Source organism: Notamacropus eugenii, chromosome 1 (genome assembly GCF_028372415.1).
Source record: "Notamacropus eugenii isolate mMacEug1 chromosome 1, mMacEug1.pri_v2, whole genome shotgun sequence".
Taxonomy (NCBI): Eukaryota; Metazoa; Chordata; class Mammalia; order Diprotodontia; family Macropodidae; genus Notamacropus; species Notamacropus eugenii.
Genome location: NC_092872.1, coordinates 7,329,038 through 7,346,587, shown reverse-complemented (window position 1 = coordinate 7,346,587; position 17,550 = coordinate 7,329,038). Strand labels below are relative to the sequence as shown.

At 51.0% G+C, this 17,550-nt stretch overlaps 2 protein-coding genes across 6 annotated transcripts; one reads left to right on the top strand and one right to left on the bottom strand.

Annotated features, from left to right (window-relative positions):
- Positions 1-869: 869 nt before the first annotated feature.
- On the top strand, positions 870-8,591 carry NDUFAF3 (NADH:ubiquinone oxidoreductase complex assembly factor 3). Of its 2 annotated transcripts, none has more exons than XM_072651722.1 (5): positions 870-1,102; positions 6,718-6,910; positions 7,624-7,690; positions 8,166-8,266; positions 8,456-8,591. In XM_072651722.1, exons 1-5 carry the CDS (start codon positions 1,029-1,031, stop codon positions 8,573-8,575), a joined length of 555 nt encoding a protein of 184 aa, XP_072507823.1. In that variant the 5' UTR covers positions 870-1,028; the 3' UTR covers positions 8,576-8,591. The 2 variants fall into 2 exon arrangements, with proteins under 2 accessions (XP_072507823.1, XP_072507833.1); XM_072651732.1 differs by having other exon boundaries at positions 981-2,379.
- A 3,013-nt stretch (positions 8,592-11,604) lies between these two features.
- On the bottom strand, positions 11,605-16,784 carry IMPDH2 (inosine monophosphate dehydrogenase 2). 4 transcript variants are annotated; one of them, XM_072651626.1, is made up of 15 exons: positions 16,448-16,712; positions 16,161-16,209; positions 15,979-16,080; positions 15,811-15,885; positions 15,493-15,699; positions 15,060-15,147; positions 14,770-14,969; positions 14,578-14,668; positions 14,254-14,349; positions 13,782-13,853; positions 12,896-13,039; positions 12,449-12,593; positions 12,001-12,144; positions 11,790-11,873; positions 11,605-11,719 (listed from the first exon to the last, which is right to left on the bottom strand). In XM_072651626.1, exons 1-15 carry the CDS (start codon positions 16,543-16,545, stop codon positions 11,677-11,679), a joined length of 1,638 nt encoding a protein of 545 aa, XP_072507727.1. In that variant the 5' UTR covers positions 16,546-16,712; the 3' UTR covers positions 11,605-11,676. The 4 variants fall into 4 exon arrangements, with proteins under 4 accessions (XP_072507727.1, XP_072507734.1, XP_072507751.1 ...); XM_072651633.1 differs by having other exon boundaries at positions 11,605-11,698; XM_072651650.1 differs by lacking the exon at positions 13,782-13,853 and having other exon boundaries at positions 11,605-11,698; positions 16,448-16,784.
- Between the last annotated feature and the right edge of the window lie 766 nt (positions 16,785-17,550).

The window sequence follows — 17,550 nt, the reverse complement described above, 5'->3', positions numbered from 1 at the left end:
TCTTTCCTGTTCCTTTGCTTAAATCTCTTCAAAGCCCAACTCAGACTCCATGTCCTCCATGAAGCCTTCCCTGATTTTTCCAGACTGCCAACCAAAGTGAAACTCATCTCTCCCTCAATATCAACTTTGAACCCTTTAGCAGGGTTTCTTTGAGCCACAGAATTTTAAGTTGGAAGTAACCTGCAAGGCTAACCCCAACCAGAAATAAAGAGTGCCATTACAACATATATGACAGGCATTCAGTCTTTGCCTAATGACCCACAATGAGACAGCGGGATCCTTGGCCTTCATATGTATGTGTTTACGTTCCCCCCCCTTTATGATTCTGACTGGAAAGCATCTTAAAAATCTTCTTAAAGACACCAGACGTTTTACTTTATAGCTGAGAAACTGAGGCCAGGGGCTGTGAAGTGACTTGCTTAATGCCAGGCCCCCCCCAATTTTCCCTCATTTCCAGCAGAGCAGGCGAGGGGACCCAGGTGTCTGGCTGAAGGCCTGGGGGAGCACTGGGAGAGCTCAGTGACACCTGAGCAGGGGAGGGGCCCCGGGTGGCGCCCGGCTGGCTGCACAATGCCCTGGGGCCTGGTGGGGGCCAAGCAGGCAGGTGCCCACCTTTCCCAGCGGGACACCTGAGCAGGGGCACAGACCGCAGGGTACCCCAACGCCCACGTCCCAGGGGCGCTGGGGGCCCTGACAGCAGGAGTGGGAGGGGGCATCGGTCCCTGGGGAGCTTGGGGGCTTCCTGGAGTCGCCAGAAACTTCCAACAGCTGAACAGAGCCTGGAGGGAGGGCGGGGTCCAAGGGCCGGAGACGCTGGCAGAGGCGAGGAGCGCGGTGGGCGGGCCTAGGGGGAGGGCCGCGCCGAAGGGGCGGGGCCGAGGCCGCGGGGCCCGCCTCCCTTGGCCGCGCGCGCACTCCGCCCCACGGCCAGGGGGCGCAGGTACTTGGGCTCCGCCTCGGCTCAGGGCTCGCGGCCTCTCCTGGCGCCGGTGCCGCCCAGTCCCGACTCGGGGCCTCTCCACGCACCAATGGCCGCCGTCGCAACCGCCGCGCTCCGGGGACTGACGCGCTCCGTGCCCGTGCTGAGACCAACTTCGGGGTGGTGAGGACAGAGCCCCTTTTGTCCCTCACCTAGCGACCCCCGAGCCGACCCCCGCCCCTTCCTCCCCGAGCCCACGTGACCCGGGCTTTAGGCGTGGCCTCGTGGTGACCCTGACCCTGCGTACGCTGCTTATCCTGACACCACGCGTGCCCCCTGACCCTAGCGCTTCCTGCGGCCCGTGACCGAGGCGTGTCCTGACACCTGGCGCTGGTGTCCCCCCGTGACCCCATGACCCCGCGCATGCCCTAACCGCGGTGCCCTCTGACCGTGCCGCCGCGGAGCCTGACCCCGTGAGCACGTGCACCCCGAGCTCCCGGGACGTCGCGGCTCGCTCCTTTCCGCGCGGTGCCCGTTTCTCGCCTGCGGTCACTCTCGCCCCCTCCCTCCTGCTCACCTTAAAGCCCTTCGGAGAGGAGGAGGAGGAGAGGAGCTCCGTCTGCGCACGGCGTCGTGAGGCCCGTGGCCCAAGGGAGGTGGCTGGGCCCTGGGCGCTGCCTCACCCTAGGCCTAAAGGGGCCAGGGTCTCGCAGGGCATCCTGGGTCATCGCACTCATCCTGATGACCATCTGGTCACTGGATCCAGATGGCTCTGGGGGCGAGCTGAGGCTGGTGACCCGCACGGTGCGAGGCCCGTCTTCGTTTCTCTGGGGCACGGTCTTCAGCAAGGAAGAACAAACGCACAAAGCCCTTTAAGAAATTAAATTTTGTGTTCAGGCTCACATTCTTCCTCTCAGTCCCCCTCCCCCCCTCCATTGAGAAAGCAAGAAAAATAAAAGTTTTATTAAAAAATGTGCATCGTCAAGAAAAACAGATTCTGAATTGGCTCCGTCCAAAATAACGTCCCGCCTGTCTTCCGAGCCCGGCACCGTCTGTCCGCCGGGGGCCAGAACCTGCCCCGGTCAGATTCCCGTTCCCGGACACTGGGCCTTCTGGTCCGAGCAGCAGCTCCGTCTGCGGCCCCCAGGCCTTCCTGCCTAGGGCCCTGGGCCGGACTGGGGCTGCTCTGCCACGCCCAGAAAGGTGCAACATTGTTGCCAGCGGAACCTTCCCCAGGGAGTCATCCCGCACCGCTTAGCTGTCCTTGCCCTGACCCTCGCTTCATCTGTACATCCTGACAGGTCTACTTCGGAGGGTCAGCGGCTCGTTCCCTCCCCTGTGAAAAGGGCCTCTCCTCGTATCCACAAATCTGACCAGGAATTTCCTTTTCCCTTCCCTTAAATTTGTGATGTCACCTTTTATGCCTAGATGACGTACCTACGCATTTGGAGCTCATCTTGGTATGCGGTGAGATGTTGGTCTCTACTGTTTCTGATCAGACTTTTCCGGTCTTCTGAACAGTTTTTATTGAATAGAGATGGCTTAGCTCAGTAGCCAGGATCTTTAAGTTTATGAAACACTAGGGTATTGTGTTCTTTGGCTTTATATAGATATATATATATTTTTCCCCCAATCTGTACAAAATGATCCTTTGGTAGTTTAATTGGTGTAGCACTGAATAAGTAATATTGTTGTTTTAATTATATCAGCTCAACTTAAGCAGTTAATATTTCTCCAATTATTTACGTGTCTGTGTAAAAAGTGTTTTTAGTTGTGTTTCTATCCTTCCTATGTGTGTCTTTGCAAGTAGATTCTCAGTTATTTTATGCTTTCTGTAGTTATTTTAAATGAGATTTCTCCATCTCTTCCTACTGGATTTTAATGCGGATGAGGGTTTATTTTATATCCTGCAGCTTTGCTGAAGTTGTTAATTATTTCAGTTAGTTTTTTTAGTTAATTCTCTGATGTTCTTCAAATTAGCCATCATCTCATCTGCAGAAGGTGATAATTTTATTTTCTCTTTGCCTGTACTCATTCTGAAATTCCTCTTGTCTTGTTGATATAGCTTGCATTTCTAGCACTGTCTTGAATAGCAATGATAATAAAATGCGCTTTACCTCTGATCTTATTGGAAAGACCTCCAGTTTATCCCCATTAAAGATAATGCTAGCTTTTGGTTTTAAATAAATATTACTTATCGCATTAAGAAAAGATCCATTTATTCCTGTGCTTTCTGGTGTTTGTTTTTTTTTTAAAGGAATAGGCACTGGACCTTTTCAAAAGCTTTGTCTGCATCTTTTGAGGAAATCAAATGATTTTGGTTGTTCTGATAATTATTACGGTCAGTTTCCCCAATACTGAATCAGTCCCGCATGTCTGCTACAAATACAGTCTAGTCACGTAATTTTTGTGGTATGTTGCTGTAGTCTCTTTGCTAATATTTGACTTAAAATATTTGCATCAATATTCATTAGAGATATTGATCTGTCGTTTCTTTCTCCCTGGTTTACCCGTCAGAACTGTATTTACAGCAAAGAAGAAATTTGGCAGGATGCCTTTTCTTAACGTTAGAATCAATTGTTCTTTAAATGTTTGATAGAGTACACTTGTAAATCTTTCTGATTCATCTAGAATTATTTGGACCTGACAAGGGCAAATTTAGGTATAACTACCATTATAGTTTTACTACGTATATCTCCCTTTTCCTTTAAGTAGTTAGATGCAGTACTGTTTGCTGCATGTGTGATGCATTGATGAATTCATCCCATTCATTCTCTATTATGATTATTTTTTTTTATATTTTACTCCTCATTCTTTTATACTTGTCCTTCTATTTGTTATTTGCCCTATTTGAAAATTTATTTTGTTTAAGATTAATCCCATCTATTCTCCCTCTTATTAGCCCCCTTTTATTTCTCTCTTTTCCCTCTCTTTACCTTTTGGGTGGGATAGTTGGGTGGTCCAGTGGATAGGTCACCAGGCCTGAAGTCAGGAGGTTCAAATCCAGCCTCAGACACTTACCAGCTGTGTGACCCTGGGCAAGTCACTGAACCTTGTTGGCCTCAGTTCCTCATCTGTCAAATGATCTGGAGAAGGAAATGGCAAACACTGCAGTATCTTTGTCCTGAAGAATTGGAACAGCTCTGTATGTCTTGTTCCTGTCTTCAGCTATTTCAGAGGAGAGTGAGGTTCCAGTGTTACTTGATCGATCCATGGTTCCCCTTCCTTCTCGTTTGTATAGACTGCTGCTCACGTACCTCAGTTGTGTAGGAGAGTTTCCTTCCTTTCCTCTCTTCCTTCTCCCTACACTAGTAGATTCTTCTTCTCCTCCTTTGAAAATCATCACAACAGAACAAAGCAACACTCAGGCCCCTGTGATCCCTGATAATCACAGAGTTCCAGAGGGATGCATTATCATCTCGTCTTAAGTGAAATGTCAACAGTTCCTCCTTGTTAGCTCTGTAAGCTTGCTCACTTAGATTTATTTCTCCTCTGGATTGGCATTTCCGTATTTATATGCAGTTCTGCTCTTTTCATGAAGAATGCTTGGAAGTCCTCTTTTTTATTATAGATTCCTTTTTTCTTCTTGTAGCATTCTAATCAGTTTTACGGGGCCACTTATTCTTGGTTGTAAGCTTATATCTTTTGTCTTCCAGAATATCATATGCTAAGCTCTCTGCCCTTTTACAATGGTACTGACAAATCTTTCGTGGTCCTGACCGTGACACCTTAATAGTTCGGTTCTTTCTTTCTGTCTGCTTGCAGTAGTTTTCTTTAACCTGCAAGTTCTGGATTTTGGCTATAATTTTCTGGGAGTTTTTATTTTGGTGTTTTCTTCAGGAGGTAACTAGTGAAATCTTTTCTGTTTTCATGTTTCTCTCTGGTTCTAAGGAAGCGGGGCATTTTTCTTTTACAATTTCTTGAAATGTGACATCTAGGCTTTTTTTTTAAGGTCATATTTCATTTCTCTAAATATAAAAGTCCAGGGTCATTTTTTTTGGTTTTCAGGGGCTCCACTGATTCTTAAATTATTTCTCCTTAATTTGGTTTCCAGGTCAGTGTTTTTAGCTATGAGATACTTCACATTTCTGAGGGTTTTTCCCAGTCTTTTGACTTTAATATTTTTTGTTGTCTACTGGAATAATTAACTTCTATTTGGTTCATTCTGATTTTCCAGAAGTATGTCTTGTGCCAGGTTAATTCTCTTTCCAGTTCTTCCAGTGTTCATTTCTTTTCCAATCATTCCCCAACCCTCTTATTTCTTCTCCAATTCTTTCTCTTAGTTGTCTTGGAGGCTTTGCTTGTAGATGTTTTGGAGTTTTTCCATTCTTCTGAGTTTGTCTTGAATGTCCCTGTCACCGGAATAACTTTTTTACGATAAGATTCTTTGTTTGCTCGTTCTTCCAAACTTACTTCCTAACTTTGAACTTTGTGTTAGAGCCAGGACCAGGGCCAGGGCCAGGACCAGGGTCGACCATACAGCTGCTTGCTGCTGTACTGGCTTTATACTCAGCACACAGCCAGAGTTTGTGACAGTCCTTGCCCTGGCCTGACCACGACCTCACTCATGTCCCCTCATCATTAATCTGTGACCCAACACTGAGCAGTGAGCCATAGAGCTGTTAGTTGGCACCTGTTCCTGCTGCCTACACAAGACCAGGGCCCTCTGTACCACGTATGAGACCTCTTCTTGTCTCTAGTGCACTGTTCCTGGCTAGAACCTATCCTTGGTGTCCAGAGACCCATCTGTCTTTCAGTGCCAGCTCAGGCTGGGAAAGTGATTGACCTTTTACTTGGATTTCCTGATCAAGACTTGGATTAGTCTGTTTTCTGTGTCTTTGTGCAGTAGCTGTGCAGGGGAGTGAGGCTGCTCCCCTACTCTGCCATCTCAGTCAGTTTCCTTGTCATCTCTTTATTTTACAGGTCTCAAACATCATGTTGTTGCCCTTGGGCATCCTTTGCCTTCAGTGGGCAGCAGTGAGGAAAGTTCAGCCTCTGCTTTTGTGGTCGTCAGTTTGACTAAGATTTCACAACTTAGGGCAGTGGCAATTTCTAGGCTTCTTCTGACAGCACCATTTATGACTGCATAAATCCACCAGACTTTGGGAATGAGATCTTTGAGTCTGTCATTCTAGATGCTGACTTCCTTGGAACTGCAGGAGCAGCCAGCTCCGGTGGTGTTCTTCCCCTTGTGCTTGGTTAAAAAGGACCTTAACTGCGACACCCTCTTCGTCCCCTTTGTCCTGCTTATCTCCCTAAACTGATCGCCTTGCTGATTTCATTCTTGGGGCGTCCTGACCCTTAAACCCTGTTCTCCTCGAACAGTTCTTTCACCTTAAATCCTTCTCCTACTTTGTTTCCTTTAGCTTCCCTTAACTCCCAAGTCTTCCCAAATTTCCACTCTCTCAGATTCAGTCTCTGTGCCTTTACAATTTTCAAAACACTTCAAACCTTCACATTTCTTGTGTAGATTGAATCTTTTTCTCACAAAAGCTGGGAAACACTTGTTTCCCATAGGTGACGACCTTCATAATCTGTTTTCCCTCTGCCATGTTTCTGTGGTCTGATGTTTTCACTGACTGACCTTTGCACCCGTCATGGGCTGTGTCTGTCTCATGCCCTTTTCTCTCTATGGGAGCCTCATACTTTCCTGCTCCCTCCCTACAGTCCTTCCTATCTTGCCCTGCTGGCCCATGCACACATTTCTCTAACATTTTTGACTGTCACACGTGCCTTCCCAATGTGGGTCTCATTCTTTCCCCTCTCTGCACTGCTTACCCAGTATTTCTCCCTCACAGGCTGCCACGGAGGAGCCACCACTTGACCCCTGTGGATGATGAGCTGTTCCAGAGGACCACCATTACCTTGTTGGAGAAAGAGTCGCCTCACATTATGTACATAGATACATACAGCCCCTGGGGCTTTACTGTCAATGGCAACCGCGTTGTGGGGCCCTGTGCCTTGGTCCCCCACTCTGTCATGCAGTGGAATGTGAGTTCTTTATCTTTCTCCCGGCATTTAATGACACACAGAATGAATCTGTTCTGTTCCCAGCACCCAGGACCCAGGTTGTACTTCTTCCTCCCCCTAGGCTTCTGAAGCATTACATAAAGGCCTCCAGTGTGCAAGCCACTGTAGATACAGCGCTAAAAATAAAATAGTCCCTGCAGTTAATGTGTTTACTTTCTGTTGAGGAGGAGGACATAACATGCACACAGATAAATACAAATTAATATCAAGAGGGAGAAAACATTAACAATTAAGGGACTTAGGAAAGGTATAAGGTAGACAGAAGCATCTGAACCAAGCCTTAAAGACAGCTATGGATGCTGAGAGGTAGAGGCGAGAAGGGCAGGTATCCCGAGAGTGGGGACAGCCTACATGGAGGCCGATGGGTGGGAGATGTCATGTGGGCCTCAGGGGCAACGAGGAAGCCGGTTTGTCTAACACAATGAGTGAGGGGAGTCATAGTAGATAAGCTTCTAAGTGTCCTGGGATGTTGGTTTTTTAGAGGGCCTCAAATGCTTAGCTGAAGAATCTGTACCTTATCCTAGAGGTAATAGGACTTTCTCTCCCTCCTGCCACCTCCCCCATTGAAAATGAAACTATGCTTTGTAACAAATAAGGCCATTTTGGCAGAGAGAACTGAGTAGGATGTTTATGATATAGGGGCACTATTAACTCTTCTTTCCCTCTCCGTATAGGTGGGGAGCCATCGGGATATCACAGAAGAGAGCTTCTCCCTTTTCTGGATGTTAGAGCCTCGAATTGGTGAGCACGGGGTAGATCCCTCACTGGGGACCTCCCCAAACCCCTGGATGGCAGGCAGTCTGTCATACTGCTACTTCATTTGAAAGATAACCTTTTCCATAAACACGTTCATTTTTAGGATTAGAATTATGCAATAGTAATTAAAATAAACACTAATATAGCACTTAATATTTTTAATGTACTTTGCAAATCTTATCTCACTTTGTCCTCACGAACTTTCTGGGAGGTAGGTCGTATTAGTGTCCCCATTTTACAAATGAGGAAACTGAGGCAGACAGCTGTTAAGTAATTTGCCAAAGGTCACACAGTTGGTAAGAGTCTGAGGTCTGAGTTTTCCTGACTCCAGGTCTAGCACTCTGTCATCTATACCATCATCTGACTTTAGGAAATTGATTGGCTGGTATATTTTTCCCTCCTACGTGGGAACAAGGGAACCTTAGCATCCTTTCTCCTAACAGCTTCTCTTTCTTGGCAGAAATTGTGGTGGTGGGCACTGGAGACCGCACGGAAAAGTTACAGCCAGAGATTCTGAAGGCTATGAGAAAGCGTGGAATCGCTGTTGAGGTCCAGGATACGGTACGCAGTCTGGGAAGGCTTTGCTCACACACGCGCGCACGCGCGCATACACACACACACACACACACACACACACACACACACACACACACACACACACACACACTCTCCCTCTCCATTGTCCCCAGCTTCCTTTGGAAGCTAAAATCCTTGCTAATTTTAAATTTATTCTTGGTTTGTCTCTTGCAGCCCAATGCCTGTGCCACATTCAACTTCCTGTGCAATGAGGGTCGGGTGGCTGGTGCTGCCCTCATTCCCCCACCTGGAGGCTCCCCTTCAACTCTGGCTCCATCTTCACATGTAGAATAAACTATTCCTAATCTTTTTTTTTTCCAGTGTCTTTTTTTTTTGAGAAGGGTTCACTTTTCCTTCTCTTAAAACAAATACCCCTGGATTAATCAAGCACCGAGGATACAGATATGAAAGTATCTAGAGTGTATGGAACCAGAGAGGAAGAGATTGGTGTATGAAGTATGATTGTCAAGTCATTTAACATCTGAACCTTAGCTATTTCTGCATCTGTAAAATGGGAATCATTCTTGCCTCCTTAAACACATTTGTTGTGAAAATAATGTAGGTTTTATAAAATGGGAGTAAACTGAGGCAAGGCAAACAGAAGTGTACACTTGCCCTGACCTGTGTTCGAAAGCTCAGAATCCCAAGAGTTGGCAGCAAACTCAGAGGGCGTTTGGTTCCTTCCCCAATCCCTAAAGAATCTCTTGATACAATCTCAAGAGCTGAGCTACTCTGAGAGAAGAGACCTGCCTTCAATACCATGTATCACCATAAAGAGCTTTAGAGAAATACTGTTCATAACTCTGTCCTCCTCCAGCCACTGCTTGGTGGTTAAGAGAACTGGCCCCCTGCCCCTCCTCCCCCAATCAAAGCAGGCCATTCTAGTTTTGACCATTGATTTCTGGGTTTTGAGGTCTGCTGGTCTGGAAGCAGCTGCTGGATGTATGTTTGTGAACCTAGGCCAGCATCATGAATTGCCCCAAACTAAATTCCTCCCTCGGATGTCCTCCATCTGCAGCTGAGCTAGAGCACCAGGAACTCTAAGCCCACAGGGCAACTGCAGTCAATCAAGACTTCATTAGATACCTCCAATGTGCCAGAGAGTGTTCAAGTTGATCTCCATACAAAGACAGAAGTAGAAGTCCCCATTGCCAAGGTCATCACCAAGTGAGAGGAGATGACAAGGACATATGGAGGTGGATGTAAAATATAAGGAGGTTTGGGGGATTAAAGACAAGTAGCTGGGGGTGGGGGGAGAGTAGGGTTGGGACATAAGATGAGAGGTGGAAATGAAGGCACCTGTCCTAGGCACGAAGGATAGTGAAGCCAAAGATATGGACATGGGAGGAGTGCTGGGAACAAGGCCACTTTGGAGAGACAGGATGGAGCTAGGTGGTGAAAGGGCTTAAATGCTAAACAGGAGCCTATATTTGAGCCTAGATAAAAAGGAGGGAGTCGCTAGTGTTTAGAGTAGGGAAGGTAACTTTGCAGAGTGGTTTTCATTTAGGGATAAGCTCGGCAGCCAGTTTCTAGAGACAAAACGATGTAGAGGGGGTTGTGTGTCCTGATAGCTTTTTCTAGGTATTTGAGAAATAAACAGAAGGGTCACAGCACAGGGTCTACATTGGGAGTTCTTAACTGAGGTTCAAGTTACCTATAAATCTCTGAGGGTCTGTAAATTTGCATAGGAAAAAAGTTTATCTTCTGAAATAGAGCATTTCTTTCATTATAAACATAGGCAACAAAACGTGTCTGAGAAGGGGTCCGTAGGCTTCACCAGGTTGAAAAGGGGTCACGCACAAAGAGGCAAAGAACTGGTCTATAGGTGAGATTTAGGAATGCAAGAAGGCAGCAGAGAAGGAACCAGCCACGAGAGATGACAGCTTTGTGTCTACTCTTAGAAAAGGAGACTCTGCCAGTGCAGGTTGGCACCTCTTGTGCTACGTGGAGACGCTGTCTAGAGCTCTGTTCAGGGTCGCACAGCCAGTAGGTATTCTTGGCCAGTTTTCTATCCACTATACAACACTGCCTCCCAAGTATCAAGTCAGATTTTACCTTTGGGGCAGCAGTGGGAGCCAAATTAGAGACCCTTTAAGACCTAGGCTAGCTTGTGAGACCACAAGTGTGGCATGAGATTCCCTTCATAGAAGTAAAAGAAGCCAACTGAACATGAGGTAGTTGTATAGACATGCAGGGTGCTGCCAAAGGGAACACTGCCATATGCTTGGATAGAATTAAGATCCATCAGGCTGGTAAAGCCTGTCTTTGCCTTTTTCACCATCAGGTCTGGCCTTCTTTCTTCTGGGGAAGTCTCTTGGTGGTTGGTGTTTGATGCCAGCCTTCTCTCCTGCTACTCCTTTCCTTTGGCTTATGTTCCAAGCTCAGTATTCCTCTTAGGTGGCCCCTGCTGCCCCTAAATGCAGAGCATCCACCACTCTATTCCTAGAATTCTTTAAGGCCCACTACCTCCTCATTCTTCCAACAGACCCCAAACGCATTGCCTTTCTCTGCTTCTGGGGCTGCCACAACCTCCCCATGCCCTGGTTCGGTATCCTCTACTTTTCCATGTCTCAGGTGTGGTGGTCTGCCGAGTCCCTCCAGGAGAAAAAGTCTTTGTTGAGGTTGGTCGTTATCGTCTTTGTACCCTGGCACTTTGCTGTAAGTGCCTCCTGGGTGACAGGCACACAAAACAGACATTTTGGCTCTCGTTTCTGAGTGGGCCTGCTTGTCAGTAGCTGTTTAGCCTCTGTGAAGATGTCCTGAAGGATGGAGAGTTAACTGCTTTGTAGTGCATTCCACTTCTGGATAGTTCTTAATGATTTAGCACTTTTTCTTTCTATGGTGTTGAATTTGGCATCTTCCCCCACTGTTACCAAGCCACATAAATGAATCCCCACTTACCCCATAGTCCAGCAATTACCTGAAGACAGTGATCAAGCCTGGCACCCTCTCCTTTAGGCTAAACACAGGCAATTTCTTCCATGGAGGTATATCTCTCCACTTTACATCTGCTGCCCTGCCTGGTTTCAGCTCCATGAAAAAGACATCCCATAGTAGCTCCCTCACCAACCTTTCCTGCCTCCTCGGTGTTGTTTCCACCTTTAGATGTGAGGGTCCTTGAGGGTAGGGCCTGTCTTTTTATGTATTCGATAAATGTTTAATGGATATTGGACTTACACAGAGCAGGCTTCTTCCCAGAGTGATTGGGGTTGGCACAGGTAGAGTGACATCCCAGCGATGAGATGGCAGAAACTGCCCTGTGTTAACGTAGCCCCTACTCCCCTTTTTCCCCTTTGCTCTACATGACAAAGGCCACAGACCACTACATCCAGCTTTTTATTGAAAAACCTAGAGAGGGAGAGGTGAGAGGCAGTAAAAGCAAACAAGGCCACTTCTCAGAAGAGCCGCTTCTCATACCTGTAGGGCAAGAAGAAAAGACTGTGTGAAAACATTAGGATGTGCCCGCATGCGGCCCAAGAAAAGGGTGGATGGGATCTGGGACACTTACGAATGGAGTCCATGGACACCTCCTTCCACCTGAGCAGATGATGTCCTCTTCTCAAATTTCAGCTCCCCTGAGTACATCATGGCTCTGAGGAACAAGGACTATCAGTCAGCACGAGTCAGAGGATGCAGCATAAGCTGTGTCCCTATTCCCTCCCCCAGGCCAGCCTGGGGTACAGCTCTCCCCAGGAGGGTCCAAGGCCCACCCTTCTTACCTGACTTGTGTTAGACTCTTGGCACCAATATCTTGGCAGGAGTGCTGGATGCCAGCAATCAAGTAGGGGACAAACTTGTGGATGGAGCCTTTGTCCTGCACGGCCCCGGACACTCCCTGAGCCACTTTGATTTTGTCTGCTTCACTGTGGATGACAAGAAGGCAGAGCTCCAAGGGCCCGCCCATCCACCCTATAGCACAGCTGGGGGCTACAGCCTGAAAGTGGCCAGGGATCCTCCCTTGCCTCCTCATCTTCTAAAGAGGCAAATTGAGGTCTCAGCCAAGAGCCATGGGAAAAGCAAACTCAGAAACAGCTCCTTCCTTTCACACCCACTTCCCTCTTAAAGAAAACACTCTTCTCTGAGATGCTGAAGGTCACCAGGACAGTTATGACTTCAAAGACCCCTCCCTCAGCCCCAGGGTGGAGCTGGCTCATTAGCCTCCCTCACCTGAAATAACGGTTCTGGCTGCCGAGGTTCTTGTCCATGGCATCCAGGGAGCCCATGCCCCGGTATTTCTTTAGCCGGATCCCATCAGAGAAGAAGTACTCACCAGGGGCCTCTGTGGTGGCCGCCAACAGAGAGCCCATCATCACTGCAGGGAGAGACAGCCTACGCTCAGCAAACCCCTTCCTGTGCCCATGGCATATAGAGCCTTCCCGTGTACAGGGTACAGATCATATGACTCTAGGCCTAATTCACGACCTTTTTCAGTAGCTTCCTGCCTGTCTGGTTCACATAGGACTTAAAGCAGGAAAGAACCTTAGAGATAATCTAGTCAAAAGCCTGGATTTTACAGAAGAAACGAAGTCCAGAGATTGAGATTTGCATAAGAGAAGTCAGACCTGGAATTTTAAGCCCAATGTACTTTTTACATCGGATCCAACGAGTGCTTACCTGTGGAAGCTCCAAGGGCAAGAGCTTTGGCAATGTGACCTACATTTTGGATGCCACCATCTGCAATGACCGGGACACCAAAGCGCCGTGCATATTCTGAGACCTTGTATACAGCTGTTGCCTGAGGCCGCCCACATGCCAGCACTAAGAGAGGAGACAGAGAAAACAGTAAGTTCAGCTGAGTAGATCTGTGGGACTAGCACCCCAGCAGCCAAGATTAAGTTACTCCAAGTGCCCTTGGCGAGGCCTTCGGCAAGACTGGGGCAGACCTCCTCGCTAAAGAACAAGTACTTACTCTACCCTCCCATGACAGAGACTGGATAGTAAAGAGACCTCTGAGAGCAGTCCCATTATTGCCCTTCCTATCAGATCCCTAACCCCAGCTCCCACCAGGTTCTGTCTACAGGGCGGCCATGGGCACAAGATGGAGAGACTGTTAGTGGTCACACAGCAGGCAACAGCCTCAGCTACACAACCCTCCCTCTGAAGCCAGCTCTACCCACACCTAGGCCTTTCCCTCCGTAGGAGATGAGGCAAGATGGTGGCTTAGCCAGGGTTTGTAGGAAGGGAGGGAGTGTACCTAGTCAATGAAAGTAACTCTAAGCAGGGTAGGGACTTAAATCAAATCAAACCTCAGATGATGGTGGTTGTGGAGGAGTTACCAGTGAGTCCCTTTCTTTCAGAAAGGGGCATACAGGAGAGGGGGAAGGGGCCTAGGAGCTCCATCTAAGGGCAGCCCAAGGCAGATATCCTGCCTATCAATGAGTCCCCCTCCCCCCAACACACACTGTCAGCGCCACAAACCCAGGGAGCTACAGCTACAAAGTCAACCAAGCAGCCGGGCAGTGGTCAGCCAGGGGGCCTGGGCCGGCCAGGCCGGACTTACTATAGGTGCCCGTGACAGTAGAAGGGCATTTAGGGCTGTGGGACTTTATGTCTGGAGGGATCTTGGGAGCCACTAAACAAAACAAACAGACCAGAGTTTAGAGAGAGAAGAGCAGAGCTGAGCAAAGGCGAGCAGGAGTGAGACCAGGCCTGGCAGGGAGGGGGGTCAGAAGGATGAATGTGTTACTGGGGTGAAGAAAGCTGTTATATATACCCATGGATGTGGCCAATAAGAGAAGAGCAAAGGCCTAGTCTTGTTCCCATCCCTTTCTAGAATCCCCTTGCCTTAAGTGGGACTTTAGGCCCCTGACATCCAGGCCTCAGCCATGCAAAAGCTGGGCAAAGGAGACCTTAGGAACCTGTCTGGCTGCCTGAAGCCAGCTGAGTGGGCACTCCTTGAGGGAACCATCACTACAGAAATCCCACTGCTGCCCTGGGGATGTTGGGGACACCACAAGAAGTCCTGCTCTCACCTTCCTGTGTGATGCAGATGGAGCCGCTGCCCATGCCAACCCTCAGAGCGTCCACTCCAGCATCAATGAGGTTTTTTGCCTGTGCAGCTGTCACCACTGTAGAGGAGAGATAAAGTTCCTCAGAGTGGGGCTCTCCTCAACCCCAACAGAGCCTTCAGAGAAAGGACCCCAACAAGCCTATTCCAGTAGTCCTCAGATTCACCCAGAACTCCAGGAGTGGAATCTGGCCCCTGACCAAGCCAAAATCACTGGGGCTCCCAGCACTTAGTTAGGGGAGAGAAGACTAACCCCAAGAAGGTTGACTGCTGCCCCACCCAGCCTCACCATTGCCACCGATAACCTGAAGATTACTGTATTTCTCTTTGATGTACTTGATCATGTTAATTTGGAAAATGGAGTTTCCTTGGGAAGAGTCCTAGGATGGGGAAGGAAAATTATAGTTAATCCTGGCAGCTTGGCAGCAGCCAAACCAGCACATGGCTGGCCCCGTTTCCCCTCACCCTCTTCCCTGCTCACCAGCACGACCACATCGACACCAGCCTGGGCCAGCAAGTCAAGCCGGTATTTGTCGTCCTCATGGGTACCAATGGCTGCCCCACACAGCAGCTGTTTCTTGGTGTCCTTGGATGCCAGGGGGTAGTCTCGATTCTTCTTCAGGTCCGTGCGAGCGATGATGGCTACTAGCTCGTCCTTCTCATTCACGATGGGCAGCTTCCCTGGGGAGCAGGAGAAATGACACCAGTCATGGAGGGAGAACCAGAATATCGCACATCCCTCTCCCAATGGCTCGTATGCCCCACCCTCACCTTTCTTGCTCCGCTGCAAGATTTCGTTGGCTTCTTTTAGTGTGACTCCTGCAGGAGCCACTACGAGATCCTCCCGGCTGGTCATGATCTGATCAAACAGAGACGTTGATCTTGGGGTACCCAGGAGACACAAAGGGGTCCAGACCTTCTTATCCTTCAGGGACTCCCTTGCCAATAACTCTCAATCAGAGATCCCGTTTCTCTGGTACTTAGAAATTTACAATTTTGTCTGGTAGGAAATGTTAACTCCCATTTCACACAGAAACAGAGATTTAGAGGTAAGATGCCCTGCCCAGACTTGTATCACTTGAAAATAACAAAAATCACAACTTTGACCCAAGTTTTTCCAGCCCTGACTGCCCTCCCCACACTGTGGGCAGGGCCACAAAAATTCACACAAAGCCCAGTCCCTGCCCAAGGGGCAACAGCAAACCTCGCCCAGGAAACGGTCGTGTTCCTCTTCTTTGAGAAAGTCGATGTCGCGAGAGGAGATGATGCCCACCAGGCGGCTGCCCATCTTGCCATTGTCCGTGATTGGGATTCCGCAGAAGCCGTGCCGGGCCTTGGCTTCAAACACATCCCTGACCCGATCTTTGGGGCTCAGGACCACAGGGTCGGTGATGAAGCCCTGCTCGTATTTCTGGAAGGGAGGCACAAGAGCGGGCGTCTACAACGGGCCGGCTCGCCAAGCGGCTTTGCGCCCCTCCCTGGCTGGAGGACCCCAGAGCCCCGGGCGCCCCGCCACACTGACCTTCACTTTGCGCACCTCGTTGGCCTGGAATTCCGGGGTGCAGTTGTGATGGATGAAGCCGATGCCCCCCGTCAGCTGCGGAGAGACCCCGACAGCAGTCAGGCCGGCCCTCGGCGCCCGCGCCCCTCCCGCTTCTCCTCCCGCTTCTCCTCCCGCACTCGCACCCACCGCCATGGCGATGGCCATCCCGGCCTCCGTGACCGTGTCCATCGGGGACGACACCAGGGGCGTCTTGAGGGTTATCCTCTTGGTCAGCGCCGAGGTCAGGTCCTGGGGGCGGAAGCGGCCGGGTCAACGCGGGGCGAGGCGGCCCGGCCCCCTCCACCGCCCGGGCTCGGGGCCCCCCTTACCACTTGGTCTGCGGTGAAGTCGATGTAGCCCGGGAGGATGAGGAAGTCACTGCAAGGAGGCACGAGAGAGGGGCGGCTCCAGCGGCGGCTCCACGTGCCGCAAGGATATTTTGGGCCCGAGCTGGCCCGCCCCTGACCTCACCGCTGCGGCCCGTCCGCCCGCCCGGCGGAGGCACGCGGGCCAGACCCCCTGCCGGCCCCCGCCCGCCCTGCCCGGCCCGGCCCCGCCGCCCCGGTGCCGCCCCCCGCCACCGCCGCCGCAGGCCGCGGCCCGAGCCCGCCCTCACTTGTACGTGAGCCCGTCCCCGCAGTTGAAGAGCTGCTGCGCCGTGAGCCCATCGTCCGGGACGTAACAAGTGCCGCCGCTGATGAGATAGTCTGCCATGGCGGGGACGGGACGGGGAGGGGGAGGAGGAGGCGGGCCGGCCGGCGGGAGAGCCGCGGAGGGCCGCGTGGGCTAGACACTGCTCCCGCAGAGGCCGAGGGAGGCACGGCGGCGCCGATATAAACCCGCCCGCTGCGTCACGGCGCAGGAACGTGCGAAGCGTGTCCGCGGCGGCACGGCAGCGCGCTTACGTCCGGGCGGGGAACGGCGGCGTCCTGGGCGCACGCCCCGCCCAGCGCGGGGGCGGGGCCTGCTGAGATCGAAATGGCGCTCGCGCAGAAGGTACACGCGCCGGGCGTGGGGGAGGGAGCGGCGCTTCTAGAGCGCGGCGAAACGTAAGGCGGAGCTCGGGGCCGCAAGGGAGGATCGCTGGTCGGGCCCTAAGCCTCGGCCGTGGAGAGCGGCAGGCACGGGCTCCACGCGAGCTTCTGCCCTCGGCGTTGTGACGTTGGGCGCAGGGCACGCGTCCAGGACCGCGGGGCCTCCGGGCTCCTGGGGCTGCGCAGCCCGGCCCCGGCTTGCCCTCCCCCTCCCTCGTTCCCTAATGTAGCAGCCTAGAGAAGCCCCGCCCAGCCCGGCCGCCCCTCCCTCTCCCTCGTTCCCTAATGTAGCAGTCTAGAGAAGCCCCGCCCAGCCAGGCCGCCCCTCCCCCTCCCTCCTTCCCTAATGTAGCAGTCTAGAGAAGCCCCGCCCAGCCCGGCCGCCCCTCCCCCTCCCTCGTTCCCTAATGTAGCAGTCTAGAGAAGCCCCGCCCAGCCCGGCCGCCCCTCCCTCTCCCTCGTTCCCTAATGTAGCAGTCTAGAGAAGCCCCGCCCAGCCCGGCCGCCCCTCCCTCTCCCTCGTTCCCTAATGTAGCAGTCTAGAGAAGCCCCGCCCAGCCCGGCTTCAGCGTTCAGGACCGTGGCGTTCCCACCGGGCCCTGCTAGCCCAAGGAGTAATCCGGAGTTGCTGCTTGGGGGCGTGGGGTACTGCGTACCTGTTCAAATGTTTGCCCCTGTCTCAGCA